The following is a 15,631-nucleotide window of genomic DNA, read 5'->3' as shown; positions in this document are numbered from 1 at the left end:
CTCGCGGTCCGTGAGTTCGAGCCCCGCGTCGGGCTCTGGGCTGATGGCTCAGAGCCTGGAGCCTGTTTCCGATTCTGTGTCTCCCTCTCTCTCTGCCCCTCCCCCGTTCATGCTCTGTCTCTCTCTGTCCCAAAAATAAATAAACGTTGAAAAAAAAAATTTAGAAGTTGAACATTGTTCTTGACAAATACAGCTTTTATTAATATAAATGGTAATCAGAGATAATACTTGCATAGTCCTTCAATATGACCAGATAAGGTTATAAGTATTTTATATGTATTAACCAATTTCATCTTCATAAGACTTCCAGGAGGGAAATATGGTTACCCATACTCTCATTGTATACATGAGGACACTGGGGCACAGGGGGTTAAGTTACTTGACTACTGGCACAGGCCGGTAGGTGGCACAGCTAGAATCTGAACTCAGGTTGGCTCCAGAATTCTGTGCTTAGTTGTTAGAAGTTGCCCCCTCTTAGAAGTTATTTATTTCTGCTACTACCTATTTGTAATACACAGTGGACCCGGAAGAATTTGAAGTACAAAAAACCTAGGCTTCAATCCCAAACCTGGGCAGTTTACATACTGAACCTTGGATTTTTTTTAACTTGAAAAATAGGAATAATAATATTTGTCCTACCGAAATTATGGGTTGTTGAGTAGAATAAATAAAGGCGCTTTGTGAAGTGTTACATGAAGAGCTACTACTTAAACTTTGAACGGTCATGTCAGTTAGCATATGGCTTCAGCTGCATGTGGTGTTCCGCGAAGTAAGGAGGGTTACAGCTAGAAGGTGATAGGGTTATGACTGGAAGGCATGGCTGCCCCTATGTTAAACCTGTGTGTCTAACTGCACTACTGCGCTTGCCCCTCTGATACTCAGTCACTATCATACCTGATGGTACACCGTTGTTTTCCTGTGTTGTTTCCTTAAAAATAAGATTGCAAACATAAATTATCCTTCAGGGATTTCCCACAAATGTTTCTCTAGTAGGCCTATGTTGGAAATTACTACCTGCAACTTACGGACTGGCAGAGGGCAACAGAGAAAGACAGGTCAAGTGAGGAAAGCTACAACGAGAGTGTGGCAGAGGAAGATTTCCTGGTCCCCTGGCAAGTTGGGGACATTCCAGTCAGGCGCCTTTGAGGCTCTAATGTGGAAAGCAGCTCAAATTCCCACACAAGAGGTATGTTTATCAGTCTGGGAACATTCTGAGGATTCCCAGGGAAGACAGTGATAACAGGTCTCTCCATCTCATCCACTTACCACTTCAGGCGAGGTCTGTCCATCTTTGGGTAACATAAAACTAAAATCAAAACCATATAAATAATGTTAGTACTCTCTCTCTTTCCCCTCTAGCAAATCCCCTGCTAAGGGTTATAAATCATTCCAATATCTCTAATGTAGAAAATCTATAAGCCAACTGAGAAGTATTGGCAAAATGTCTCCTGTGTGATTAGTCCCTGCATGTGCTTGGGGTCTACATGATGCCCTTTAGTAGATTAAACTCTCATAATAACAGGTGAAGACTTAGAAACCATTACCTGCCAGATTTTGTGTCACTGAACATAAATGTAATAAACTTCAAGAACGTAAGCTCCTCAAATGAAAAATGGAAGATAAAAATGAAAAAGCACACCTGAAACTAATGTAACATTGTGTCAAAAAAGAAAAAAAAAAGACACCAAGAAAGCCTGAGAACATAGAGCTCAGTAAGGCCATGGTTGACTATATCATAATATATCTTATAAAAAATGTGCAAGCCATTACTGGAATCTCTTAATATATTTTAAAAATCAATCTTTCTCTTTTCATATAAAGTGAAAAATGACAAATGAGTACCTATCTAATTCTAAAATAGACCTTTTTAACAAAACCCCAAATACCATATACCTGGTTATGCTATACTGCTGCCACTCATTTGTTTTTTCATTCACTTCTTCAACAAATGTATTAACTATATGGGGGTGTGGGCCAGCACTGTGGCAATGGCGTGGCCTGTGAAGATGAATAAACTGTGGTTCTCGCTGCCTGGACTCAGTGTGATCACTCGATGAGAGGCAATAACTATAACAAAGAAGTGAAAGACATGACTATCTTAGCTGAAATCCAGGCAGTAGGCAGGGCTTAACGAAGGGTGAGGTAAAGTGGTAAACAAGTCTGTTTTGGCCGTCTGTACATTGTTTCCACTTTTCCTAGGTGAGGGAATACCATTCCTCCTGTCCTGTACTTTTTTCCTCTGTTGTTTCCTCCTGCTGCATCTCTCACTCTTTTTTCCTCCTAAAGCAAAAGGAGAAGGAGGTCAAAGGACCTCTTATTGGGTTGACTAGGGAAAGGGGTTGGAGGAAACATTTCAGGTACCTTGCTATGCTAGGTCCCCCTTTATTGAGTCATGGGGGAAAGGAAGGACTGGATTCTGGAAATGTGAGACGTTAGTTGCAGAATCGTGTGCGCTGGAAGGGACCGCAGAGGCCATCTTCCTTAGTATCCATTTTATAGCTGGGGGCATTGAGACTTCATGACTAACTCAAGCCAACGACATCAGCAAGACCACAACTCAGGCTTCTTAACTTCCATGAAAGCTAGAATGGACCAATGAAGCATTTCTAATGCCCCTTTTTGCTTGGTGAAGGAGTGAAAGATGGAAACTTCACTGCTGTCTTCAGCAGCCTCTTCAACCCTATGTTCTTGACAAGCACGCAGTCCTTCATTTCTGGTCCTCCAGAGAAATGGAGGACAGTTGATTAACCTAGTCACCCCATAGCTCTGTTCCTTGAAGAAAACCACACCACGTCTATCACTCAAAGGATTTTTTTCATATATTTTATTATTTTTGTTACCCCTCTCATAAGTCTGATTTCTCTATATCCTTTTGAAAATATGATGACCCAATCTGAACTCAGAGCTTTCAAGATTTGTTTGGTGAAACAAAATGATGTCCTTGTGCTCTGGTTTTTAATGCATTCTACTTTGACTTTTTGGTTTTGCTTCTTATTAAAATTTCAGAACAACAGCTACTTATTTTCAACATGTCAGTAACGACCTTGAGAAATTTATATTATTTATTTCTGTTAAGGATGTTTTCTTGAACGTTGTTCCGTTTGTGTGATGGCCTGTCTTCCCCCCCGCCGCGCCATTTGTCAGCCTGTCAGTAACAACCAGGTGGTGGATACATGTCAAGAAAACTAATCACCTTCTAACAGGATTTGGAACGGAATTAATGCGGATCTTGGGCCCTTCCTGTTCCAACTTTAGCAGCCCAAGGTCCAGGACTGCTTACAGATTAGCTGGCTGGTAACTGCGCCCCGCGGCGTTTTAGGGTCTGGGTTCTCTCTTCAGACCCTAGGCAGGGAATTTTGTTAGATCCAATATTCGAGGTCCTCGGAGACAGAGCTTGGGTTTGTGACTGAAACGGGCCAGTCCATCCTGGGACGCCCAGCGGCGTAAGTGCATCTATTTTCAAGGTGATGACACCAGGCTAGAATGCCGCGAAGTCAACGAGTCCATCCTGCCAGACAAGTTTCCGCTTCTGGACGCCTCTGGGGCTCCGACACGCCGTGGTGTGCGGGGCTGATGGGACCCTGGTCATTGGAAGGCGGTAGTGCATAGTGCTGTCAATATTTACCAGGCGTCTTCGAGTTGTTCTTCCAGCCCTCCCGGTTGCTCGAAGACGAGGTCTCCGAGGTCTCAACTCCTCCCTCTTGCTAATCAGTGTGCTCGTCTCTCCTCCACCTCCCCGCCCCTCCCCTTTTCTCCAGCCCGCAGGGCTCCCACCTTTTCTCTTGGCCTCCACCTGTGTGCGTGCAGAGACCAGGGTGGAGCCGTGGCGGGGGGGGGGGGGGGGGGGAGGAGGCCGTGACGTCACCTCTCCGCCACGGAGGCGGGGCTGTGGGAACCGCAGTGCAGCGCAGAGGGGCGGGGCGGGGCGGGGCCTGCGGCGCGTGACCTGGATGCGGGAGGCAGGAACCCGGAGAAAAGGTGTAGGGGGGCTGGGACCAGCAGCCTCCTGAGTCCGGGGGCGGGGCGGGGAGCGCCCGGGCTGAGGCGGCTGGCGTCCGATGGAGTGGTAAAGCGGGTCACGCTTCCTCCTTCCCTCCCCGCCCCTTCTTCTCCTCCCACCTGGGCCTCTGCGTGGAGACGCGCACCTGGCAACCGGCTGCAGTGCTCCGCCGCGTCCCCGCCTCCTCTGCTCGGGCCCGGTGCCCCGAGCCCGACCCCGGCCCCCGGCGCTCGTCTCTCCGCCGGCGCCGCGCTCGCTGGAGGCGGCCTCGAGCGCTCGCTCGTTGATGCCGTTTTGGGGGTGACCCGACGCGGCGGCGGTGCCTCCATGGTGGGGGCGTGTTAGTGGCCGCGGCTCTGCCGGACGTCGAGTGCGCGGCTGCGGGGTAGCCGAGCAGCCCGTCAGTGAGACGCCGCGCGCGTTTCGGGTTTCGGGGCGCTGGAGGAGGCCGCCACGGCCGCGCGGGAGCGGGAGATGTTGGAGCTGAGGCACCGGGGAGGCTGCCCTGGCCCCGGGGGAGCGGTGGCGCCGCCACCCCGCGAGGGAGAGGCGGCCGGCGGCGACCACGAAACCGAGAGCACCAGTGACAAAGTAAGTGGAGCCGCGAGAGGCGCACACCTGCGCACGGGTTGGGTCCTGGTTTGGGCCGGGACACCTGGGAGCAAGGGTGGGGCCCGAGGAATGTGTGGGGAAGCTGCAGGCTGCCCGCTGCGCCTTCCTCCGGCCTGGCAGTATTTTCTCCTTCCTCCAGTGGGGTCGGGAACCCGGACGCCAGAGCCGGTGCGTTTCCCAGGATGGCCACGACCGCTGCCCAGGATAGCTGGATGATTCGACTTGACTACAATTTAGTTTCTTCCCGTGCCAGTTCCCCTTCGTGGCGTCTGAAACCGACGCTGGAGTTAGCTGGAACCTGCCACCTTAGGAGGTGCAGATTTCTAGTAGCTGCCACCTAACACCTCTTCTCGATAGGGGAACAAACTTAGGAAGGACTAAAGTTAAGACGTGCACCTTCGTCTCTAACATGTCATTGGATCCTGGCGCTGGAGGCTTGGCCTGTTGAGCTCCTCCATTAGCACTGTTTCGTTTCCTGTGCCCTTTCTCTGCATGATAGATTGGGGGGGGGGGTTGGGGGTGTGTGTATCATACTCGTGACACGGTTGTAATCCTCCAGCTTCTTTAGAGTCCCAAGACAGTGCAGCTCTTCCAGTGGATTTCATTTGACCTGATATGGTAATTCATGAGGACTTTTAACTTGCATTCTATTTAAAGGTAGCAAAAGAGTCAAAGCTCAGCGTATTCCTTAATACAGTTGTCCAAGTAGGAATTTTGGGAAAACAAAGCACTTTTATGACCTTTTAGACTAGGTGGTTTAGGAAATTGGACCAGAGAATAGATTGCTTCCCAAAATCTGTTTAGACAATTCCATTGTATTTTAGAAGCTCAAAGCTCTTGAACTATTCCTAGAGGCATTCTTTTTTAGAAGCAAGCATCGCAGTTTGAATTACAGAAGTGAAATAAATGGATTGCCCAAGGTCAGATCAGTGGCCTTTTGGAAGTAGAAGTGTTTCCTGATACCCTTTTCTTCTGGTTTGTCCTGTTGCGGAGACCCACTGGGCAGTTCTGATTTGTGGAGGGTTCCACCTGCAACTTGATGTTGGTGAACTTGATGTAACTCAAGTTACAAGGCCTTGGTAGGAACATCACAGGATATCATGAAATAATAACTTTAACAGTGATTTTAGGAATGAAACCTTAGAATCAGTGGGATGACAGATCTTTTTATTTTCTACCTTTGATAGCAGGTAGAGAGTCTGTGATAGAACGTATGTGTCAAGGAATTACACAAAATATAACAGTTTTCAGTTACTGAAGGTTGGTGTTACAAAGCTAGAAACAGTGGGCTGAGAATAGTCTGTGAAAACTGCCTTGGAAACTAGACCAAAAATAGAATTAATTAGGTTGGGATTTGTTTTGTTTTAGCACTGGTATAGTTTAGAATCAAGGAAATACCAGCTTCGCCATGTTGACTTCCTTAACCAGCATAAGCTAACAAGCTTTTAATAAAAGAAAACATGTTCAGGAAGCCATGCATAAAATAACTTTCGAATTAATTTAGTTTCTTAACACCCTAATGTATTTAAAATGGAAACTACTGTGGTTTGATTTGATCATTAGAACTGTTGTCTCTATCTATGACTGGGTTACCTTACTGCATACTCACTTATTTATAAACACTGCACTATTGGTTTTCATTAATATGTACCCAGCTGGATTTTGTTTTTTGAGAGTAGATGTTGCCATATGCAACCCATTCTGTCAAGATTCCTTAGGCAAGGATGAGCATTTTCAAACGGTCTAAAATACTGCTGCACTTTTAGAGTTTATCACAAGGAACTCTTGACTGGGCAAGCCCTGAGACATTGAACTCTATCCTCTATCTGTTCTTTATTATCAGGGTGTATGCTTGAATGCACCTGTCTTTCCAGGTCAAGGGCTGTTTTAAAAACAGCTTGCACATCAGAGGCGGGTTAATATTTGGTCTATTTAAACTGTTATAAGTCTTTTCTCTGTTCAAGTTGAAGTAAAGGCTGAACTCTTGGGGAGGTAATGAAGTATTATTATATTCTGCTGTTACAGTACACCCCTAAGCCATTTGTAATGGTGTTGTTAACATGACTTTCTCATTGTTCAGGACCTGGAGACATGCTGGGAGAAGGATCTGTGCTCCAGAGAGTTAGCAAGTGAAAAAGTGTGTCTTACCTGCAGGGGAGTGTTTCCAGTTGTTAAAATACTGGAGTAATACTTAAAAGATGACAAGACCGCCCCCTCAAGGAACCTCCCAGCAGACACATGAGTTAGATTTATTATAAATCTGAACAAGGCTAATTGCGAGCACAGAGGGCATAGTTGCACTCTCCATGGGACAACTGGAAGAGCTTTAAAGAGGAGATGAGGGTTGAGCCTGGAATGAAAAGATGCCTGGGGACGCACCAGGTGTGCAAGCATTGGGGCAGGGCATTCTAGGCAGAGGGCATGAGGAAACTTTTTCTTGAGTCAGCGTTGCAGGCACTGAGAACTGGAAATAGTTGATGATCCTGGAACATAAATTGTGTATGTTTGGGAGGTGCAGCTGGGAGCTTGAAAGTCTTGTGAAGGAGGTTAGGCTTTATTTTATGGACTCTGGGAAGTAACTGCAGGGTTTTTGCAGAGGCATTAGCTAATCACTGCAGCAGCAGCCTGGAAAAAGCATTAGAAACAGGAGATACCTGTTGCAAAGAAGCCAGATAGGCGTGTATTGCAAATGTGATAGATGTGAAATGACAGGGCTTGTAGTAGATCTGGTAGGGGCAGGGAAATAAGGGTGGAGAGAGAAAGTATATTTTAGATAATGATTGTGGGACCTAGACTAGGTAGATCAGAGTTAAGAGTAATACAGGAAGAACCTGCTAGCAGGTACACTTTGATCCATAACTTAAGAGGCTTTAGGGGAAGAAGCAAAACTTTGGGAGTAGTTTTGCAGGTTGGGAGTTGGCATGAGTGAATTGGGTTGTGCATTCTCTAAAATAGAGGTGATTCGGGGCGCCTGGGTGGCTCAGTCGGTTGAGCATCCAACTTCAGCTCAGGTTATGATCTCATGGCTTGTGAGTTCGAGCCCCACGTCAGGCTCTGGGCTGACACCTTGGAGCCTGGAGCCTGCTTCGGAGTCTGTGTTTCCCTCTCTTTCTGCCCCTCCCCTGCTCATGCTCTGTCTCTGTCGCAAAAATAAACAAACATTACCAAAAAAAATAAAAAAATAAATAAAATAGAGGTGATTCAAGGTAGTGATGGAAACTGAAATGAAAAGTTCGGGTCTGGAAATGTCAACTTTTGATTAGAATATAAGAGGGGAGAAAACTGAAAACAGAACCTTGGGAGGTGCCCATGTATAGAGCAGAGTTGTATATATAAGAAGGGAACCAAGATAATGAGGTCCTGGGGGCTCAAGGAAGGATATCATCAATAGTATTTAGGATGAAGGGGAGGCATGGAACAGAGAGTTTAGCAGAAGGTCCTAGAAGCTAGGTTTTAGGTTGAAGAATGTGAGAGGTAGAGTACTGGTGGTTATTGTTAGAAAGTGCCATTGAAGGGGCATACAGGATAGCAGTTAGAGAAGACATTCAAATGAAAATCTCCTTTTTCAGGGGCACCTGGGTAACTCAGTCGGTTTAGTGTCAGACTTCAGCTAAGGTCATGATCTTGCAGTTTGTGAGTTTGAGTCCCACATCCGGCTGTCTGCTGTCAGCACAGAGCCCGCTTCAGACCCTCTGTCCCCCTCTCTCTGCCCCTCCCCTGCTTGTGCTCTCTCTCTCTCTCTCAAAAATAAACATAAAAAAAATTTTAATTAAAAAAATCTCCTTTTTCAAAGGAGGGAAGATAGGTATTTGTATGAAAGAAGTCAAATGAGAGTCAAGATGCTGATGAGGATGGGCAGGCTTTAGAAAAAAGGAAACAGATGGGTGTGAAGAATACAGATTAGAGTATCCAGGGAAAGGAAAGAAGGAATGGAGGGTGGATGCAAAAACATTTTGAAAAGCAGAAGAGAGTAGATTAAAATGTTTGATGCTTTCACTTTTCTCAGTAAAGTAGGGTCTGAGAACCATATAGCTTCAAGGGATTTTAGAAACAATTTAGTTCAACCCAATCTATATATACATAATATAATATAGATAATAAACTTGCTCTAGAGTGTGGTTGTTATTGCCCAGAATAACCTGGAGCAAGCAGCAGAGCTGGAACTAGAAGTCCTTGCTGACTAGGACCTGTTGGGAGTTTATTTTAGAGAGTATGATATGAAACGACCAAGAGGCAACCAATAGAATTATCACCAGTGAAGATTCAGTTGAGGGGCACCTGGGTGATCCAGTCAGTTAAGTGTCCAACTTCAGCCCAGGTCAAGAGGTTGGTGAATTTGAGCCCTGCATGGAACTCTGCTGACAGCTCAGAGCCTGGAGCCAGCTTTGGATTCTGTGTCTCCCTCTCTCTCTGCCCCTGCCTTGCTCGTACTCTCTCTTTCTCTCTCTCAAAAATGAATAAACATTAAAAAAGTTCTATAAAAAGATGATTCAGTTGAACTAAAATAACACAAATTTGTTATTTGTACCAAATTAGCATAGTTCTTAAGTCAGTAGTAGTAATAGTCATAATAGTTGATACTTGTAGACTGGTTTAGAGTTCACAGAGTACTTTTACATTATTGAGGAGGAAGACTTTTCTCTGACCTTCAGGGTCCTTCTAGCTGGACTAAGAATGAAATTTACACAAGACAGATTAGTAGGAGGAGCACCTGGGTGGCTCAGTTGGTGACGCATCGGACTATGGCTCAGGTCATGATCTCACGATTCATGGGGTTGAGCCCTGCATTCCTCTATGCACTGATAGTGTGGAGCCTTCTTGGGGTTCTCTCTCCCTCTCTCTTTCAGTCCCTCCCCTGCTTGCATGCTAACCCTTTCATAAATAAATAAATAAATCTTAAAAAAAAGATTAATGGGAGAAAATAAAATTTAATTTTATATGTCCAGGGAAACAAGACAGACATGGAAATTCCAAAGACAGGCAACATGAGGTATGTAAGGAGAAGGGGGTGTATAAGGAGAAAGGGAGTAGGGATCTGGAGTTTCAGAGGGAAGAAATACAGTTCACAGGAGGATGAAGAAAAGCAAACGTTGGCAAACAAATGTTTGCTGGGCCTCTGAGAAACAACAGGACATGGAGGACTTTGATCAAACAGGCCTTGCTCGGCTCCTCCGTATCATACCTAGTTCATAGTATAATGTAGCTATCTATGGTGATAGCTCTCTACCTGGAGCAGGGCTTCCTTCTATCTAAATTCTTTTTAGGCAGTTGGAGTGGGGGGAGGCAAAGAACTTTTTCTGAATCTGCTGGGTTTTGATTGCTTTTAATTCAAAATAATCTTCCCTCCAAAGTGGCTCATCTTGGGGCTGCCTGCTCTTGGCCCCTATAACGTCTTACCTTACTTGCACCTCACAACAGTTATATATGTGTTAGGAGTAGCCCCCATTCAATAGCTGAGAATAAGAAAGGCACTGAGTGTGATTTCAGCCTGGGAATGCCAGGTCAGGAATGCCAACGGAATGAGCAAATCATCGAGGCCAGATTGAAGTGGCTGACCACACGTTAGGGTAGGCAGGGAAGTGGACTGAAGACCAAAGTAGGTTATTGAAGCTCTGGATGGATTGAGAGGGATTGAGCAGTTGGAAGTCAAGCTAAGAGCTGATTTCCTAGACCAAAGTGAGAGAGAGGGGTGCACATGGAAGTCATGGCTAGTAAAGAGGGGCACATGTGGAATAGAGGGCTGGGGGACAAGGTAGGGCTGCTACCTTGGTACAGATTTTGGTTTGTGAGGTTGAGGGTGAAACGATCTGGTCAGTTAATTTCTGTCCTTCCCTATTTCAGATGTGTGTAGTTTCTTTCACAAACAACTATAGTTGTTGTTTTGTTTTGTTTTTTTTAATTTTTAGTTTTGGAACTTGTGTTTCTATAAATTCATCATTTTGCCACACTTCATGATGGGTTTGTCTTAGGATCACCTGTAGGTGTAATAAACATTTTTTCTTTTTCTTTTTTTTTTCATTTAAATCTAGGCTGTTAATAAATACTAGTATTTAGATCTAGACATCTAGAATACTGTTGAGATTGATACTCCCCAGTTGTTGATCAATTATTAGTCAGTATTACCACCTAAATAATTGTTCATGGTTCTGTTATCATTTGCAGCATATTCGTTTTATTTAACAACATATTTTGAATGCAGGCTTCCCAAATATTACCAACCTACGAATTAATAAGACTAAGACAAAGGTGAGTTTATGGGTTCCCATGTTGAGGGAGAACAGCACCTGAACAGAGCTTTGACAGAGTCATGGAGTGGGAAAGGTAAGGTTGGATTTTAGTGAGAATCGAAGTTTGGCTTAATGCAGGTCTTTCAGTGCAAGGACTTGTTTGGGACTGAGTAAAGATCACAAATAACAGTTTGGGGTTGTTGGCAGTAGCCACACAAGGATTTTAAGGCAAGGGTTCAAAGAATCTTAGGAAGAAACTTGTTGATGCTTCCCATTAAAGAGTTAATGTGTCTTTCAGAAGGTCTTTTGGTGAACAGTGAACTGTAGATCAAGTGTCAGGAATAGTAAAGTTTTGCTAATGTAGGCAGTCACATTTTATTTTATTTTATTTTATTTTATTTTATTTTATTTTATTTTATTTTATTTTATTTTATTTATTTATTTATTTATTTTTTTTAACGTTTATTTATTTTTGAGACAGAGAGAGACAGAGCATGAACAGGGGAGGGTCAGAGAGAGGGAGACACAGAATCTGAAACAGGCTCCACGCTCTGAGCTGTCAGCACAGAGCCTGACCCGGGGCTCAAACTCACGGACCGCGAGATCATGACCTGGCTGAAGTCGGACGCTCAACTGACTGAGCCACCCAGGCGCCCCGACAGTCACATTTTAAAGTCATGTTAATGTAGGTAGTAAACTATGTGGAGGTGAGGGCGGGTAGTTTGTTCTCATACCTTTAAATGATGTGTTCTATTCTTGGGACATCCCATATGAGTTTTTCCTTATTGTTTGTGATCTTGACTTTCAACAGTTTATTTTCTTAATATTTTGAGAAATTTTACCATAGGATGTCCTCAGCTATATCAGGCTTTGGATGTGTACTGCAGTGGACTTTTTGAGGCAAACAATATTTTGTTTGGCACAGATGTCCTAGGGAAATGTAGCACAGTTTAAAGTAATACTCTGGAAATTATCTCCTACAGAAAAATTAGGATGTATACATGTAAAGTATGATTATCCTTCATGTTTATATATGTGCATTTTTGTAAAGCAGGCTTTCCTCTGTTTCTTCATGGATAGCACAGCTAAATACAAAGGTTTTTTCTGCTTGTTTTTCTTTAACTGTTTTGTGGTTGGGAATGTCTTTTTAAAAAAATACAGGTTTTGATTTAGTATAAGGAAAGTATGTCACTTAAGAATTTGTATACGGATGTATTTTGTGAGGCTTGGCTTCCTTCTGTGCATTTAGTAAATACTTGTTGGATGCCTGTTTGGGGTTCTGATTAAATGTCACCTTTTTTGTGACTCTTTGTACCTTTGAAAAAGGGGTGAGGCCAGGATTTGTCTTTTGCTCAACAACTAATTGTAGAATATACTGATTTCTTGGACTGTGGACTTCAATCGTATGGAATAAAGGTAGTAAAGTAATCATAGTTTGCAAAATACTCACTTGTACATAATGCCAATTTCAATCTCTTAACAATTGTGTAGACAAGGGAAATAGCTTTGAGCAAAGCTAAATTCCTTTCCCAAGGTCACACAGTGTTAAGACCTAGGATTTACCCTAAATTTTCTGTCTAAAAAAACATAAAGGAGAAATTAGGTATGTGGCCCTAAATTTAAAAATTATTTAAAATATTTACTTAGGAACTTTTTTACTCTTACTACTTTCTGTGATTTTTGAACTAATTTGGCCTTTCTGAATTTGGTTAGAATCTTTTAGCTCAAAATCTATAATTCTGTGATTTTACTCACATTGATTTTTGAACTAATTTGGCCTTTCTGAATTTGGTTAGACTCTTTTAGCTCAAAATCTATAATTCTGTGATTTTACTCCAGCACCTGGATTTAACTCACACAAAATAGTTTTTAGTGTTTCCTCACTTATTTTGTGATTGATTAGGAGAAGAAATCATTTGTTGTTTTTTTTTAAAATTTTTTTTTTAACGTTTATTTATTTTTGGGACAGAGAGAGACAGAGCATGAACGGGGGAGGGGCAGAGAGAGAGGAAGACACAGAATCGGAAACAGGCTCCAGGCTCTGAGCCATCAGCCCAGAGCCTGACGCGGGGCTCGAACTCACGGACCGTGAGATCGTGACCTGGCTGAAGTCGGACGCTTAACCGACTGCGCCACCCAGGCGCCCCAAGAAATCATTTGTTTTTATTTTATAGCTGTTTATACTTTGATTCATTTAGTTGGGAAATGTTTCAGAACCTATTTAATGAGAATGACATCACATTTTGAGTGACTCCAGAAAACGAACTAATTTCATTAGCAATCCATTGGTTGTTGGTCACATGCCAAGTTTAGTTATTTTTCTAAGCATTTACTAATTTTCTTATCCATGGGGAGAGGTCAAAGTTGTTTTTCATGTCATGTCATTGAATGTTTGTTTGCTTAAGACTCAGAACTATCAGTGTTGTGAACTTTCTTTTAAATATAAAATTGAAATGCACCGAAAGGGAGAAACAAGAGTCCAGTCCAATGTGAGGAGCTCCTAGCTATAGAAATTTCAAGTTCCTTTTTGCTAATGTGGTGGTTAGGGAACCAGCGATACTTTTCTGTTCCTGGCTATGCTTGCAATTCCCTTTATTTGCCAGGATCCATGGCCAGCTGTTTAAGAGCTTTATGTAGGTCTGGATGAAGCCAATCTGACTTCTTCATCTGTCTGGCCCAGGTGGGACCAAACCGTGGCAGTTAAGATTGGGCTCAATGCCACGTTTCTATTCCAAGCAGGTTATTTGAAGACAGTGTGGTGCTGTGGGGCAGCAAATGTTTATTAAGCCTACCGGGGGCTTAACATTTTACCTTGAAATGCAGAAATCCAGATCTGGAAAACAAAATTGGACTCCTGTCTCTTTCAGGGTTTTGGTTTTTATTTTCTTTTCACCTACTTACTGTGTTTGTACATGAACTGTTTCTGTGTTGTCTTTGAACAACTCTGGGACACCATTCATGTAGGGCTTAATGTAGATGGTGTCCCCTGGAATTCTACAGGTGGTGGTACTACTTATAAAATTGTTATAAATAAATATAGTATCGGTATGAAAGTATCATGATACAAGGAACCCCTTAGGCACATGGCTAATCATACCTTGAATTTTGTATTCAATATTTTCTTTTCTTGATAGGTTTATAAGATATTTGTATCCCCAGTGTATTGTTTAGTTTTGAATTTTTTCCTAACTTTTTATTATAAAAGTGTCTAATAATGTAGAAAAGTTAAAAGGCTAGTATGATGATCATATAGTCAGCACTTAGATTTAACAACTGTTAAGATTTTGGACAGATTTGCTTTATCTTGCCATATATGCAAATATTTTGTTAATGAACCATTTGAAAATAAACTGCAGACCTCATGGCCCTTCACTCCTGATACTAAATCATGCATCTCTTAAAGACATTCTCCTTTGTAACCACAATACCGTTATCATATCTAAAAAAATTAATAACTTTCTTGACTAAAAGGGATCCATATTCATATTTTCCCTTTTGGTGCCAAAATGTCTATTGAAGATTCCCCTCTTCCTTCCCCCCTCAAACCAGGATCCAGTCAAGGTTCACATATTGTAGAAAATATCCAAGGACAGGTTTAATCACTCTTAGTGCATATACTTGTTTTTCCCTCCAAAAGGCAAGAAGAGCTGTAAGCATTATTTTTCTTAGCCATGAAAGAGTGATGTCCCTTTGGAGAGCTCAGCACTACTATATGATCTCAGATAAAATGCAAATTTGTGGTGACAGTAATATTCCACATTTGAATAAAACTCCTCAGATTTCTAAGTTATTTTGTATTATCCCATGGATTTCATCTTCAGGGATCTTTATTCCTAATTTGGAATTTAACACTCATATAACCGAAACCATAAGATCTAGTACAATTTTAATGTATAATAGAGTTGGGTGTCATTGGGAAAAAATCAGAATGAGCCAAAAATATAGCAAACACTTAAAACAGGCCTGGAAACTAGATCAGATTTGAATATTGTAGGTAGCATTATAGGACTGGCAAAAAATAGAGTAACGGTACTGCAGATTGGGAGAATCAGCTTGATTCCGTTTGGAGGTAGAGATGACTGGTCACCATTTACTCAGGACACACTCGCTGAGCTCCTGGTTACAGGCATGGCAGTGGCGGACAAGACTCTGGTGGGTGAACTGGAAACCTAACTGCGTCCTGTAAACTGTGGCAGAGCTAGGCTGCCTGAGGGACATGCAGGAGCTACACCACTGCTCTGAGGGGCTATGAATTTAGTTGTTGGTTGCTGCTCTGCCAAATCACCACAAGTCTGTCTTCCAGTTTCGGACATCAGAAGTTCAAGGTGGGTCTCCCTAGGCCCAAATTGAGGCATTGGCAGGGCTGTGTTCCTTCTGGAGGCTCTAGGGGAAAATCTGTTTCCCTGCCTTTTCTAGCTTCTAGAGGCTGCCTGCATGCCTTGGCTCATGGTCTCTTCATCTGTCTTCAAAGTCAGCATCACTGAGACCTCTTGTTTCTGTCATCACATCTCTGACTCTCCTCTCTTGCTTCTAAGGAACGTTGTGATTATATGAAACTCACCTGAATAATCCAGGCTAATCTCCCCATCTCAAGGTCAGCTGAGTAGCGAACTTAGTTCTGTTACTTTAATTCACCTTTGCATTGTGACATACTCACAGGTTCCTCAAGACATGGACATACTTGGGCACCCTTATCAGGCTTTTGATAGGCTCCCTGAAGAAAGGTTTTCTAGAAGTGATATCAAAGCTGAGACCTTTGGGATAAACAGACACTAGCCAGCAAAGCCAGGCT

At 43.1% G+C, this 15,631-nt stretch overlaps 1 protein-coding gene across 1 annotated transcript in view; it reads left to right on the top strand.

Moving 5' to 3' along the window:
• Nucleotides 1–3,962: 3,962 nt before the first annotated feature.
• CDS1 (CDP-diacylglycerol synthase 1) overlaps nt 3,963–15,631 on the top strand; it is a 73,110-nt gene continuing 61,441 nt past the window's right edge. The window contains exon 1 of the mRNA XM_025921685.2: nt 3,963–4,591. Within this exon, the coding sequence (XP_025777470.1) occupies nt 4,475–4,591 (117 nt within the window). The 5' untranslated portion in view covers nt 3,963–4,474. The remainder of the gene's footprint in view (nt 4,592–15,631) is intronic.

Source organism: Puma concolor, chromosome B1 (assembly GCF_028749965.1).
Source record: "Puma concolor isolate L17-30 chromosome B1, mPumCon1.1.hap2, whole genome shotgun sequence".
NCBI lineage: Eukaryota > Metazoa > Chordata > Mammalia > Carnivora > Felidae > Puma > Puma concolor.
The sequence above is the reverse complement of the archived record's forward strand: the minus strand, read 5'-3'. Positions and strand labels throughout refer to the sequence as shown.